The following is an 11,628-nucleotide window of genomic DNA, read 5'->3' as shown; positions in this document are numbered from 1 at the left end:
ATTTTTAAGGCACCTTCAAAATTATTTTCATAAATGCAACTCACTGGAATCTCTTTACAACAAGCACTCATTTTTCTAGGAAATTGCATCTCTTGCCCTTTAAAGGTACCACTTGTATTGTACATAAATTTGACGTTGAATTTGAAATGCACTTTGATTTGTAAGATCTAAGATAAGTTATGGAACTTGGCATCTGGAACACAATTGTCATACAAATAAAAAAATACAAAAGAGAAGAATAGATAGGTTTCCTAATCAATGTATATGTGCTAATAATTTGCTTACAAATGGCTAGAAATATAGAAATATGGATTATGCTTTACGGAAAATTAGACGCCTTTCTCGCTTATATTCAACTTCATCTCTCTGGTGCATAATAATAAGAGCTCTTCTCACCTGCAAATGAAAATAAACATAAAAAAAAAAAAAGCACTGCTTTAAGAGTTTATTTGGAAAAGTACTTATATAAGAGATTCATCCACACAAAAGTAGAGGATTTGGAACAAAGATAGTATAGTCGCTTAAAGATTTATATTCAACTTAAATTATTCAAGAAATACTGAGGTTAAAGGTAGAAACATACAAGACAATTCTTTTTTTAAAAGGTAAATTGGCATGGCATAAGTTAAACACTTACAATAGAATCATTCATCCCCATTCTGGTAAGATCATCGATCAGTCTTCTTTCTGATATGTGGTTTCCAATCCCTATTCTTCTCTTTATCTGGGTTTCAGCTTGCTGTAGTCCCCAAAAAAAATATATATATATCAATTACAAATTTAAGGAGATAGAAAAAGACAATAGAGATCATTAAGGTCATATTGTCTCTGACAGACCTTTATCTCATTAGCCATCTCTGCCGTAAGATTCACTTGTTGACTTATACCAGACCGTGCTGCATCCATCGTGGAAACAGTAAAAAGTCTAATTGCTTCCTGCACATTCTCCTCAGTGGCAACATAGGACCTGATATTGTAGTGAAGGAAAATATGACAAAAGTTATGCATTGATGCAAAGCTACTAAAAATGGGGAACTAAAAAGAGTAAAGACAAAATAAGAAATGGGCCTTTTTTTTTGGGGGGGGGGGGGGGTGTTGACGGCATATAAGACAAATTTAACTTAGTAACATGAGTGAGGTTTTGACTCTTGTGATTGGGAGGGTATGGTCATTTAATAGTCCTAGCAATTGGCTCATCATTCATCGGAGTCTAGCGAGCAACTGCCATGCTGTAATTGAGTAAGGAATTTCATTTAAAAAAAGGTCCAAATTATTCCTTCCTAGTAACCATTAGAAGTTATTCAAACATTTCACACTTCCCCCAAGGGTTGTCTGAACCATGTCTACCATTCAAATTTAGCACAATAGAGTTCATGCAACTACAGTTCTGATGCCCAATTTAGTGCAACATGTCACAGCTCAATGTTCTGAGCATCAACTTCAGGAGCAAATGACATACAGTGTTGAAATTATCATGTTTAACACCAACACTTACAATTTCATTTTTGCGAGAGCCTCACTCAATCTTACAATAGCTTCCAGCTGCCTTACAGTAATCGGTATTGCAGCAGCCTCACCAGTTTCATTTGCCTGCAGCCTCATGTCCTACAGAAAATATCACAATAATGAAGTCAATTTGGATACAGGGCCCACTCAATGAAGCTCATTTTGAAATAGGAATTCAGCAACAGAGCAATCAAGTGGCTACTCCCAAGTAACTTTTTTTTTTTGATAGGTAAGGCTATTCCCAAGTAACTTCTTGCATCAAATATTTCTTCTAACACCAACTTGGAACTAATATGAACTGAATGCTCTTTCTAAGATGAGCTAGAACAGCATAAATACCTGTCTGATTTTGACATAATTATTCTGGAGCAATGTGGCTGCAGATTCTGACAAGCGTGGGTGGCATTCAGTTCGACAGTATTGTAAATACCTGCAAATATTGCAACCTAAATGCTTCAACATCTAATCAATATTTGACAAAGCAACATCAATGAAATTCATGAGCTAGCTTCACTGTATACCTCTTCAGCCAGTTCTCTTCTTTAGAAACTTTACTGTCACTTGAGGCCAAACCAGCAGATGCATGAAGTTTTATGATATGACTAGCAATAATCTGTCATGGAATAATTCGTGTCAGGCCACTACTTTGACTACTGGGGCATTTGGAAGCCACATCAATAGATACATTTTTTTTCTATAGCAAGTTTTATGGTGTTTGAAATGAGCCTTTTGATACAACACACAGAAGGATCATTCTAAGGTTTTCAATAGATCAAGCATTTCAAACATTTATCATTTTTTTTTTTGCGTACTTCAGGTTGCTACTGAAAATTAAATGAGGAACCGAGATAATTGATCTTTTTGCAGAGGCAAAAGTGCATCTTAAAGTGAAACACTTCATTTGAGCGAGATAATTGGAAATTACCTTGTCTTGACTGTACATCCTGACATCTTTCACAATGAATATTAAATCAAATCTAGAAAGAATTGTTGTCTGCAAATCAATATTATCCTGGGCAGTCTGGAAGAATATGAACATTCTTATTAGCTTCTCCATGAGAAATTATGTTTGCCTTTGAAAAACTAACAAGGATGAAAGAGGAAAGCGGGGTTTGGACCTTAAGATCATCATAACGTCCTGATGGAGGGTTAGCAGCTGCAAGCACCGAGGTTCTAGAATTAAGAACCGTTGTTATTCCTGCTTTAGCAATGGATATGGTTTGCTGTTCCATGGCTTCATGAATAGCAACCCTATGGCAAATAATGTGGGTTAAACTTAATAACTATGACAGATAAACAAAAGGACCAGTAAAATCTAATCCTAATTTATAATACCTATCTTCTGGTCTCATTTTGTCAAACTCATCAATACATACAACACCTCCATCTGCCAAAACCATAGCTCCTCCTTCAAGATAAAATTCACGCTGTAGTGCAAAAAGTGTGAATTCAAATCAGAAATATTTTTTCAGAATGAGGGAACAAATATTAATCCATTAAAAAGATTTCAGTAGTGAGATAAAGCTAAAGATAAAACAACACTGTTTGCATATTAGTCAACCAAAGTTCAAGAACTTACAGAGCTGTTATCTCGGATCACAGAAGCTGTAAGACCAGCTGCTGATGAGCCTTTTCCTGAAGTATAAACAGCAACAGGAGCAGTCTTTTCGACAAACTTGAGAAACTGTACAAGGTAAACATCAAATCAGCACCTTCCCTTGGGTGGCAACAAAAGCAAGAGCCTGAACTATCTTAAAATGGTATCCAATAAGTGGAGAAATCCTTTTGCTAGGAGGGATTAAGGGACAACATAAGCAGGACTCAGTGCAACTTCCAATAAACAGCTTGTCTCCTGAATTAACAAAGATATATAGAACTAACCTGTGATTTAGCAGTAGATGGGTCCCCCAAAAGCAACACATTGATATCACCCCTTAATTTCACACCATCCGGCAAACTCTGCATATAGAAAAAATGGTTATGCAATGAACAAATCATAAGGGCGTTAAAAGACAAAATTTTCATGTACCTTCCTTGATCCACCAAATAACAGACAAGCCACAGCCTTCTTCACATCATCATGACCAAAGATAGAGGGAGCTATCTTGGAGCATATGTTTTTGTATACATCGGGTTCTGCAGCAAACTTTTTGAATTCTTCTATCTGTGAACAACACCATTACAGTTTAAAAAATTGAAAAATGGGAGAGCAAAAGGCAGATTGAAATCATCTCATCCTACGTTGATCTGTAATTTGCATACATCAAAAGATAATTCAGAATTGAAGGACATAGCCCCAACATTATTTTTGGGCAAGTACGGTTCCAACATTTACAAAAAGAAGGGAAAAAACAAATGCCAAAGAGAAGTTGTAAATCTAATTAAGGCATTTTCAACTTCATTCAATATTTTAGTCTTATTCTATGAACAAACGACCCACAAGGAAGCTTCATATTGACCACAATCTAATTATAAGCTCTCTCACTGAGTAGTACCCGTAACTATACAGAAAGTTTCAAAAAAACAAGCAGCACCAAATAGAAAATGATTCTGAGCTTTGCCAATCATTTGGTGACATTGGAGACAAAAAAATTCTTTGCATTAACAAACACAATAAAAATGTTGCTAAAAGCAATGCAATGTGCAATGCACAGTGAAAGAGGAAGTGCTACATTGTCGAGAAGAGGGTGGCCAGTACAGTTTTAACTGAAGCTTTCACAATGATTCCAGACTAACCTCTTCAGGCATAAAAGCAGCAGGACCTCGAGAGTTGGCCTCATTTGCTTCTTCAATTCCTACAACTCTGATATAAGGCTGTCTAACTGCGACAGCTCCTTTGTGGCTACACAACCAAATTAAAAATAAATTCAGCAAGGGAGGAGGTAGATAATCCAGAATAGCAAAACATTCATCTGAAAGTGTAATGATACTCACGATGCGGTAGAATTGGCAGCTTGATAGATACTATAAATACCCATGATGGTCAATCTCGTGCCGGGTACAATAGTTTGAACAAGATGGCGATCCACAGATAGAAGTATGTTCCTTGGAAGCTCCCCAGTAGGAACATCCTTCAATAACCATGCAAACACCAATCAATTAAGCAAAAACTCCCATTCAACATCAAAAAAAAAAAAATTCTTCATCAAAATTAGGATCAATACCTCTGGATTCTCCTGCAATTTCAAAGTCTGCTGATCGACATATTTGCTCTTATCTGGAACTATAATCCATGGATCAAGTGGGCATGCCTCTTCTCCTGCCTACAAATAATCCCACTCACCCATATCAAATCTCACTCAAAACGTCAAATAAATGCGAGAAATTCTAACAAGTGGTGTGAAATAAAACCTGAGGGACATGATCACACGAGCGAGGGACAATTGCACCACCAAGACCCGGCCGACACGGAACTTGCCTTGTATTTTTACAGTTCTTACAGATAAGAGTCACATAAGTCGCCTTTGCCTTAGTCCTAGAAGCAGCTATAGTAATCCCAGCTATTTTCACAAGTTTTGATATATATTGAGCCTATCCAACAACAACAAGAGGACCCTAAAATCAGAAAAACAAACAAACATACAAACCCTAATGCCCCATTTGGTAATGTACCAAAGGTAGATGAAAAATCAGAAATTTGACTCATATACTCACATTAAACCCAAACATCCATTTCCATTTCCCATCTAATTTCATCAATTTTCTAAACAACCAAACAAGAAACAGAAATCAGAAAGAAAATAAGAAAAAAACCACTAACCCCAAGGAATCGCATCGACACTGGATCCTCCCTCGACGTAAGCAAAACCTGGACATCTCCGGTCACCGGATCCTCCATTTCTCCGGTCTCCCCGGCCACTTTCGACCTCAAACTCACCAAAACCTCCGCGGCCGCCGTCTCGAACTGCGAAAAAAAAAAAAAAAAAAAAAAACTAAAAACATCAAAAAACACAATTTCCACAAATTCGGAAACGGAAGTAAAGAGAGTGAGAGGTGGTTTACGAGGGGCAAGTAATCGGCGGGGGCGGAGCGAAGCTTAGAGGGAAGGTCGGGATCGAAGGCGTCGAGGTCTTCCATGTCGACGAGGAGGGACTTAGGGTTGTGGACAAGGCTTTCTCTGTAGGGGAACACGTTTTTGTCGGTCTCGAAGCCACGGATGAACTCCTTCAGCTTCTGGAGGACGGAGTGGCGGCTGGCGGCGGCCTCCGGGTCGTCGGTGCCGCCTCGGCCGTCGCGCCATGAGTGAGCTTGGTCGCTGTAGTACACGCCTCCCTCGTCCCAACCAGACATATCTCTCTCTCTCTCTCTCTAGGAAGAAAATGGGGAGAGTGACTGAGTGTGTGTGGTTGGAGTTTGGATGGAAAAGGGGATAAAGTCGAGTTTTGGGAGAGGAGGGTCTCGTAGTATAGTTGTGGGCTTTCTTTTTGGCGGGAAAGATTTGGCGGGAAAGGGAGGGATGCTGACTTGGCACGTGGTGGACCCACTGGAGCCTTTTAAATAAATAAATAAATAAAGTTTGAGGGTTTTTTTATTTTATTTTATTATTTATATATATATATATAAATGGTATGTGTTTCTTTTTTGTTTTTTGTTTTTTGTTTTTTTTTTTTTTGGTTGTAACTTGTAATCTCATGTTGGCCTTGGATGAAGAGCATATGATAATTTGATAGTTAAGGGATTTGAATTTTAGAAGTCTAGGCTAGAAATATTAAGAAGTGTGTTAATTTGAACTACATATCTCTTGGTTGATTTTTTTTTTTTAGGTACATATTTGACCTAAAAGGTAAAATTGATATTTTAGAATAATTTGTATGTGAATAATAGTGGGACATAGACATAGTAAAAACAAAAAATGTAAAAAAATTAATTTAACATAAATTTTAATTAGAGTAACATTATTTTCACATTGGTACATTAATAATACTTCTAATATGTATAAATCACATCATGTTATATTAGCAATTGTGTCAAAATTCATGAGAAATTTTGTTTCCCTAGATTTATTGATAGTTTAAGGAACACACGCCGGTCCATTTATTTTGAAGTAAAATATTTTCAAGAAAATGTTATACACATTTCACTATGTATGTTTTGATGTAAAATATGGTTAATCATAAAATATTTTCTAGTCAAAGTGTAAAATCAGGCCAACCAATTGTAAAATATTTTACGCTTAAAACAAGTGCAAAATATTTTACAAAAGTCACTCACTTGTCTCAATACAGGGTCCCTTCTCAATATCAGAGCAGAGTTGGCACTGCACTAGGTTTTTTTTTTTTTAATAATTTTTTTCAAGTAATACTAGAAACATAATTTTTATCACAACTTGCTCACATGACATGTCGTAAGTAGTAAAGTTGTGGACCCACATGGACCATCGCTCACAACTTGCCACATGAGCAACGTGTGGCAAAATTGCCAAAAAGTGTAACCCTAGCATTTTCCTTTTTTTTTTTTTTTTTTTTTCCCATATCCGTAGGGGTTAAAAAAGTTATTTCATAGGACTTAAGCTTAAATTCAGTGTTTACTCAAAAAAAAAAAAACTTAAATTCAGTGCTCTAAACCTATCAGGATTTAGGCCTCATAAAAATCTACATCTTTTGATTTGGATTTTAATTTTTGCTGATGTTGAGTGGAATTGTTTGAGGTTTTCTTCAACAGATGTGAAGTATGTGTTCCTACTTCTTGCTTGTGTGCTGGTTCTTGAATGAAAGAGTAAGTCTTGTGCCACATAAAGTGGCACTAGAAGGACTCTGAATGAAAAGCAAGTTCATTACTTTGAATAGATAGAGCTTTTTTTCTTTTTTTTTTTTCGGTGTAAAATAGGTATTTTAAGTTAATTGTAGGTGCATAATAGTGAGACAAGGTTTTTTTTTTTTTTTTTTTGGCGCGCACTAAATATTCAGTTTTTAAAAATTATTTTTGTTAATTATTTTGTTACAAAGCCTCTATCACAAATTATTTAGTTGTATAGCCTCTTTTTGAAACTTGATTTTGTGAAAATCAAGTTCCTACGTGAAATTGATTTTGCCAAAGTCGAGTTTCATGCATTTCAACGAAACGTGGCACTCGAGTTCCATGTTTGCTACATACCACTAAACTGCACAAAACTTAACCTTGGCGAAATTAAGTTATACTTTGAACTTGAATTTAAGAAAATCGAGTTCTAAAAAAATGCTACATAACTAAATAAGTCTAGATCGAGGCTTTTTAACAAAATAATTTTTAAAAATTAAAATTTAGCAAAAAACCACCGTGATACAGAGACATAAAGTTGTTAAAAGAAAAGAAAAAAAATTAATGCTTGGTCTAGTTTCGGGTTGCACCAGACCCAAGCCAATAAAAAAATATTTTGTTAACAAATTTAAATTTAACAATTGTTAGAATCACAATACTTTCACATCGATCAAATTGTAACATGTTCATAATGCACCAATCACAAAACACTATCAACATTTCTGAAAGAAAGGGAAAAAAAAATCTGGAAAATTTTGTATTCCCAGATTTATTGATAGTTTAAAAAGGGCACGTAGTAAAAATCTACAAATAAAGAAAACAGGAATGCAGTTTCCAACTGAGGGTCACGCAATTTGCAAGGGAAGAAAAAGAAAAACACACGGTTGTATTTTCGAACTGAAATACTACATTCACAACAAAGGTTAACTTTTATAAGTAATGGATGGCAAGAAAGAGATATCAACTAAGTATAAGCCTCACATGTACAAGCGTGAGAATCCATCAATAGGCCACGGAAACAGAAGTTTGTGTTGCTATGAGAGCTTAAAAAGTTTGTGTGCAACTGTTTGTAAAGATCATAAGGCAGACATCATTACAATTTGGACTGAGATTCTGGACCTGAGTTTCAAAAAAAAAAAAAAAAAAAACAAACAAACAGACCAAGGTAACTGGGTTATTTACACTACAATGGTTCTTTATTTACTTCTATATATGTTGATGTAGCTGTATAGTAACCGCTATTTACAACTATCTTCTAGAGTTTCACATATAATTAGATATTGCATCTTTAAGTGGTTAAGTTCAGTCAAAGGCTTCCTGCATTGAGATCTTCAACAATTACAAAAACCTGATCAATAGGTTAATGTTTCCTCTAATCTCTTCAGCAAAAATTACGACTGTCAATTGCTCTAAGGCAAGTATCCTTCATTCTTTAAGTGCCAAAGGGCCCCTTCTGCTGCATGCTCCTTTGCATCTTTCTTTTTCAACCGCGGTGCTCCAAAGCACTCCAAAATCACATCTTCCGGGTCTTCTATCTTCACAACAACCTTGAAAGTGAATCTGCAAAATAGTTAAATTAAGCATTTAAGAAGCAAGCAAATCAATATGGAGTTTAGTTGATACGTTCTTCACTTGAAAAAGGAAGTGAATTTCACAGAAAATAAAATGGTTCTTGAAATGATTTCACGTGACCTTTCATTGCTCATAAGCTGTGTCCATTGTTGATTAAAATTATCATTGAAAGAATAAAACACTACCTAGAAAACAGAAACAGCTATGGCAATACATGTAGATCCCATCATCTACCCAAAAATAGTGGAAATACTTTAGGCCCGTTTGAGAGAGAGATCTCAAGTAAAATTAATTGGGCACCACAAGATTTTGTAGAAAGATTATTTTAGCCAGTTTGATAAGTATTTCCCATGCAAAGAAATAAACTGCAATTTGGAAATTTATATCATAAAAAGACCAAAAAAAAGGAAAGAACGCAGCATGATTCCAACAAAACTATTCCTTTGAACACTAAAATAACCAACATTAACTTTTGATGATAACACTGGTAGAAACTGCTTTTCTCAGGCATCAATTACACAGTAACTCACTTCAAAAATTGAGTTGGAAGCCAATCAACTTAATCAAATAAGATGTTATATGCATATGTTGCAGATGAAATTTTAATCACAATGTTGAAACATGTAGTTGCATTACCATGTCTTCATGTGTGGGGAAACCAACCCTATAGTTTCACAATTTGCTTATAAGAATTCCACACTTCAAAATGACAGGAAGTGGCTTTTCTATTTATTATCATTTTAGGTGGCAACCTTCCAAACAATGGGCACGAAAAATAAGCCAGAACATCCAGAATTATGCAAATTCTTCAGAGATATAGCATAATAACTCAATAGTCAAAAAATTGAGCCAAGTTCCATTTTCTACTAGAACAAATGTAGCATTCATGTCAATTAAATTTCAAGAAAATTGGACTCTGTACAAATTTCATTTCAGTTTATGAAATGAGATTTAAGCCCAGAGTTTAGGGTACAATTCATGGGTTCCTGCTTTGGGAGCTATTTTTTAAATCAAATTTGTGGATTTGAACAAGTCAAAAAGTGAGTGCGATCATGGATTCCTTGCTCTGTTTTTAGCATTAAAACACAAGTGGATGCTAAGGATTGAAAACATGCTAAGCATTTGAAAATTTGAACTTATTACCATTGGGCTTCCATTTCTTTTGGTGAAGTATGACAGTTAAATATATTTATTTTGATTATAATGCAATTATTATGTAAATAACTCACATACACAAAACTTTGATTAAAAAAACTGTGGACACTCGTGATGCTCTTGACCATGTGATAATTTCAAAATCACTACTTTCACACTCTGCAAATTTGTATCCTAGGTCCTCAATGAAATTCTTTTTTCTAAAACAGAAAGGTCTATAGTATCTTGGATTCTCAACTTTTAAGTCCACAACATTAGACTTACCAACTACCCTCCCCATCTTCCAAAAAAAAATGGACTTACAACTTTATGTGGCTTGGTCCTTCCTCTTTGCAACATTCAAATGATGGCGGTTCCCAACAGTTAGCCTTGCAGATTTCAAACAACCTTGATTTTGCTGTTGCTTGGTGTGACCCACCTGGAAGATAATTTAGTGTTAGAGAAAGAGAATGAAACAGTTGCTCCATACTTAATATCCTGCAACTACATAACGATAAGCAGTACCTGTGGCCTGTGAGTCAGGGTCACAGCCATGAATTTCAGCTGTCGTGCAAGGCTGTCCTCTTAAGTCTCTAAATGGCTGTTTACTAAGAGGTATTATGCAGGGGGAACTATTATTGGATGTTCCATTGAGGGGATGGATTGGAGGCTCAAAATCACTGCCAAACGGTGGTTGTACCTTTAATTTTTCAAATCCAATGACATCAGGAGTGGTTATATCTATAGGTGTTTCATCATATCCAATTAGTTTGGCTTCCATCTTGCAGCTTGACTTCAAAACTTCCTCCAAAGATGACTTGGGCTTGTAGCCTTGAGCCTGCAAATCCACATCCACAATCAAAGAGCTCCAGAAAATGAAGTATCATAAAAGAAAGAGTGATGGGGTAGAAGGGGGAGGAGGGTTTCTTTTGGGGGACATGGAGTTTTAAGTATTAAAACTCTTTTTGAGTTAGTTAGAATATGCCTAACAAAGCTAGTAAATGATAAATACGCAACAATAAAGCATGTGTGCCTGTTTCATGAGCAATATATATATATGTAGTTCCTGGACAAATAAAAAAAATTGATACTTTATACTGCCACTTTATCAACTCAAAAGTATAAACAAAACAAGACAATCTAAAAAGACAAAGGGGACCCAAAATTGAAAAAAAAGAAAAAAGAAAAAAAAGAAATGAAAAAGAAGCCATTCTAGAACATCAAAGGCCATTTGTGCTAAATGAGAAAAAGGCAAGATCCTGATCTTGCTTTTAATAATCCCATTATTAGAGAAAGAATTAATTGAGAAAGATTTTTGAACAACAATAAGCTCCTTAGTACCTCTTCATACCCAAGAAACAAATTAATTGATTAATAAACTAAGCTAGTTCAGCATCCAAATGATGACACTACCAAAGCCAAGTGGGCTACATGAATCTATATAAAAATTATATGGTTAAAAGGCCTGAAAAGTTCCAGCTTTAATGCATAAAAAAACATAATGGCAAGAAAACGGGGTCAGCATTCACCTGATATATTAACTTTTAGAGAAGACAATCTCCACAAACAGAAAGAGAGAGAGCAGATAATTTTAGTAAAAAATTATCTGCTCTCTCTATTTCTGTGTGGAGATTGTCTTCTTTAAAATCATCTACTCTCTCTCATTCTGCTGTAGCACAT

At 35.5% G+C, this 11,628-nt stretch overlaps 2 protein-coding genes across 4 annotated transcripts in view; both read right to left on the bottom strand.

Moving 5' to 3' along the window:
- Nucleotides 1–70: 70 nt before the first annotated feature.
- LOC115977187 (DNA replication licensing factor MCM5) lies at nt 71–5,883 on the bottom strand. The gene is made up of 18 exons (XM_031098891.1): nt 5,509–5,883; nt 5,267–5,410; nt 4,858–5,037; nt 4,671–4,769; nt 4,441–4,577; nt 4,243–4,348; nt 3,536–3,670; nt 3,388–3,465; nt 3,086–3,190; nt 2,842–2,933; nt 2,625–2,757; nt 2,432–2,527; nt 2,028–2,119; nt 1,846–1,936; nt 1,496–1,605; nt 838–967; nt 638–739; nt 71–396 (listed from the first exon to the last, which is right to left on the bottom strand). Exons 1-18 carry the CDS (start codon nt 5,794–5,796, stop codon nt 313–315), a joined length of 2,202 nt encoding a protein of 733 aa, XP_030954751.1. The 5' UTR covers nt 5,797–5,883; the 3' UTR covers nt 71–312.
- A 2,262-nt stretch (nt 5,884–8,145) lies between these two features.
- The window catches only part of LOC115977186 (dicer-like protein 4), a 34,129-nt gene continuing 30,646 nt past the window's right edge, over nt 8,146–11,628 (bottom strand). For all 3 annotated transcript variants that reach the window (XM_031098887.1, XM_031098888.1, XM_031098889.1), the window contains 3 exons: nt 10,474–10,786; nt 10,273–10,387; nt 8,146–8,802 (listed from right to left, as the gene is read on the bottom strand). In XM_031098887.1, coding sequence (XP_030954747.1) covers nt 8,652–8,802; nt 10,273–10,387; nt 10,474–10,786 — 579 coding nt within the window. In that variant the 3' untranslated portion in view covers nt 8,146–8,651. The remainder of the gene's footprint in view (nt 8,803–10,272; nt 10,388–10,473; nt 10,787–11,628) is intronic.

The sequence above is a fragment of the Quercus lobata genome, chromosome 2 (genome assembly GCF_001633185.2).
Source record: "Quercus lobata isolate SW786 chromosome 2, ValleyOak3.0 Primary Assembly, whole genome shotgun sequence".
Taxonomy (NCBI): Eukaryota; Viridiplantae; Streptophyta; class Magnoliopsida; order Fagales; family Fagaceae; genus Quercus; species Quercus lobata.
Note: the sequence above shows the minus strand (reverse complement) of the source record. Positions and strands in the feature narration are given on the sequence as shown.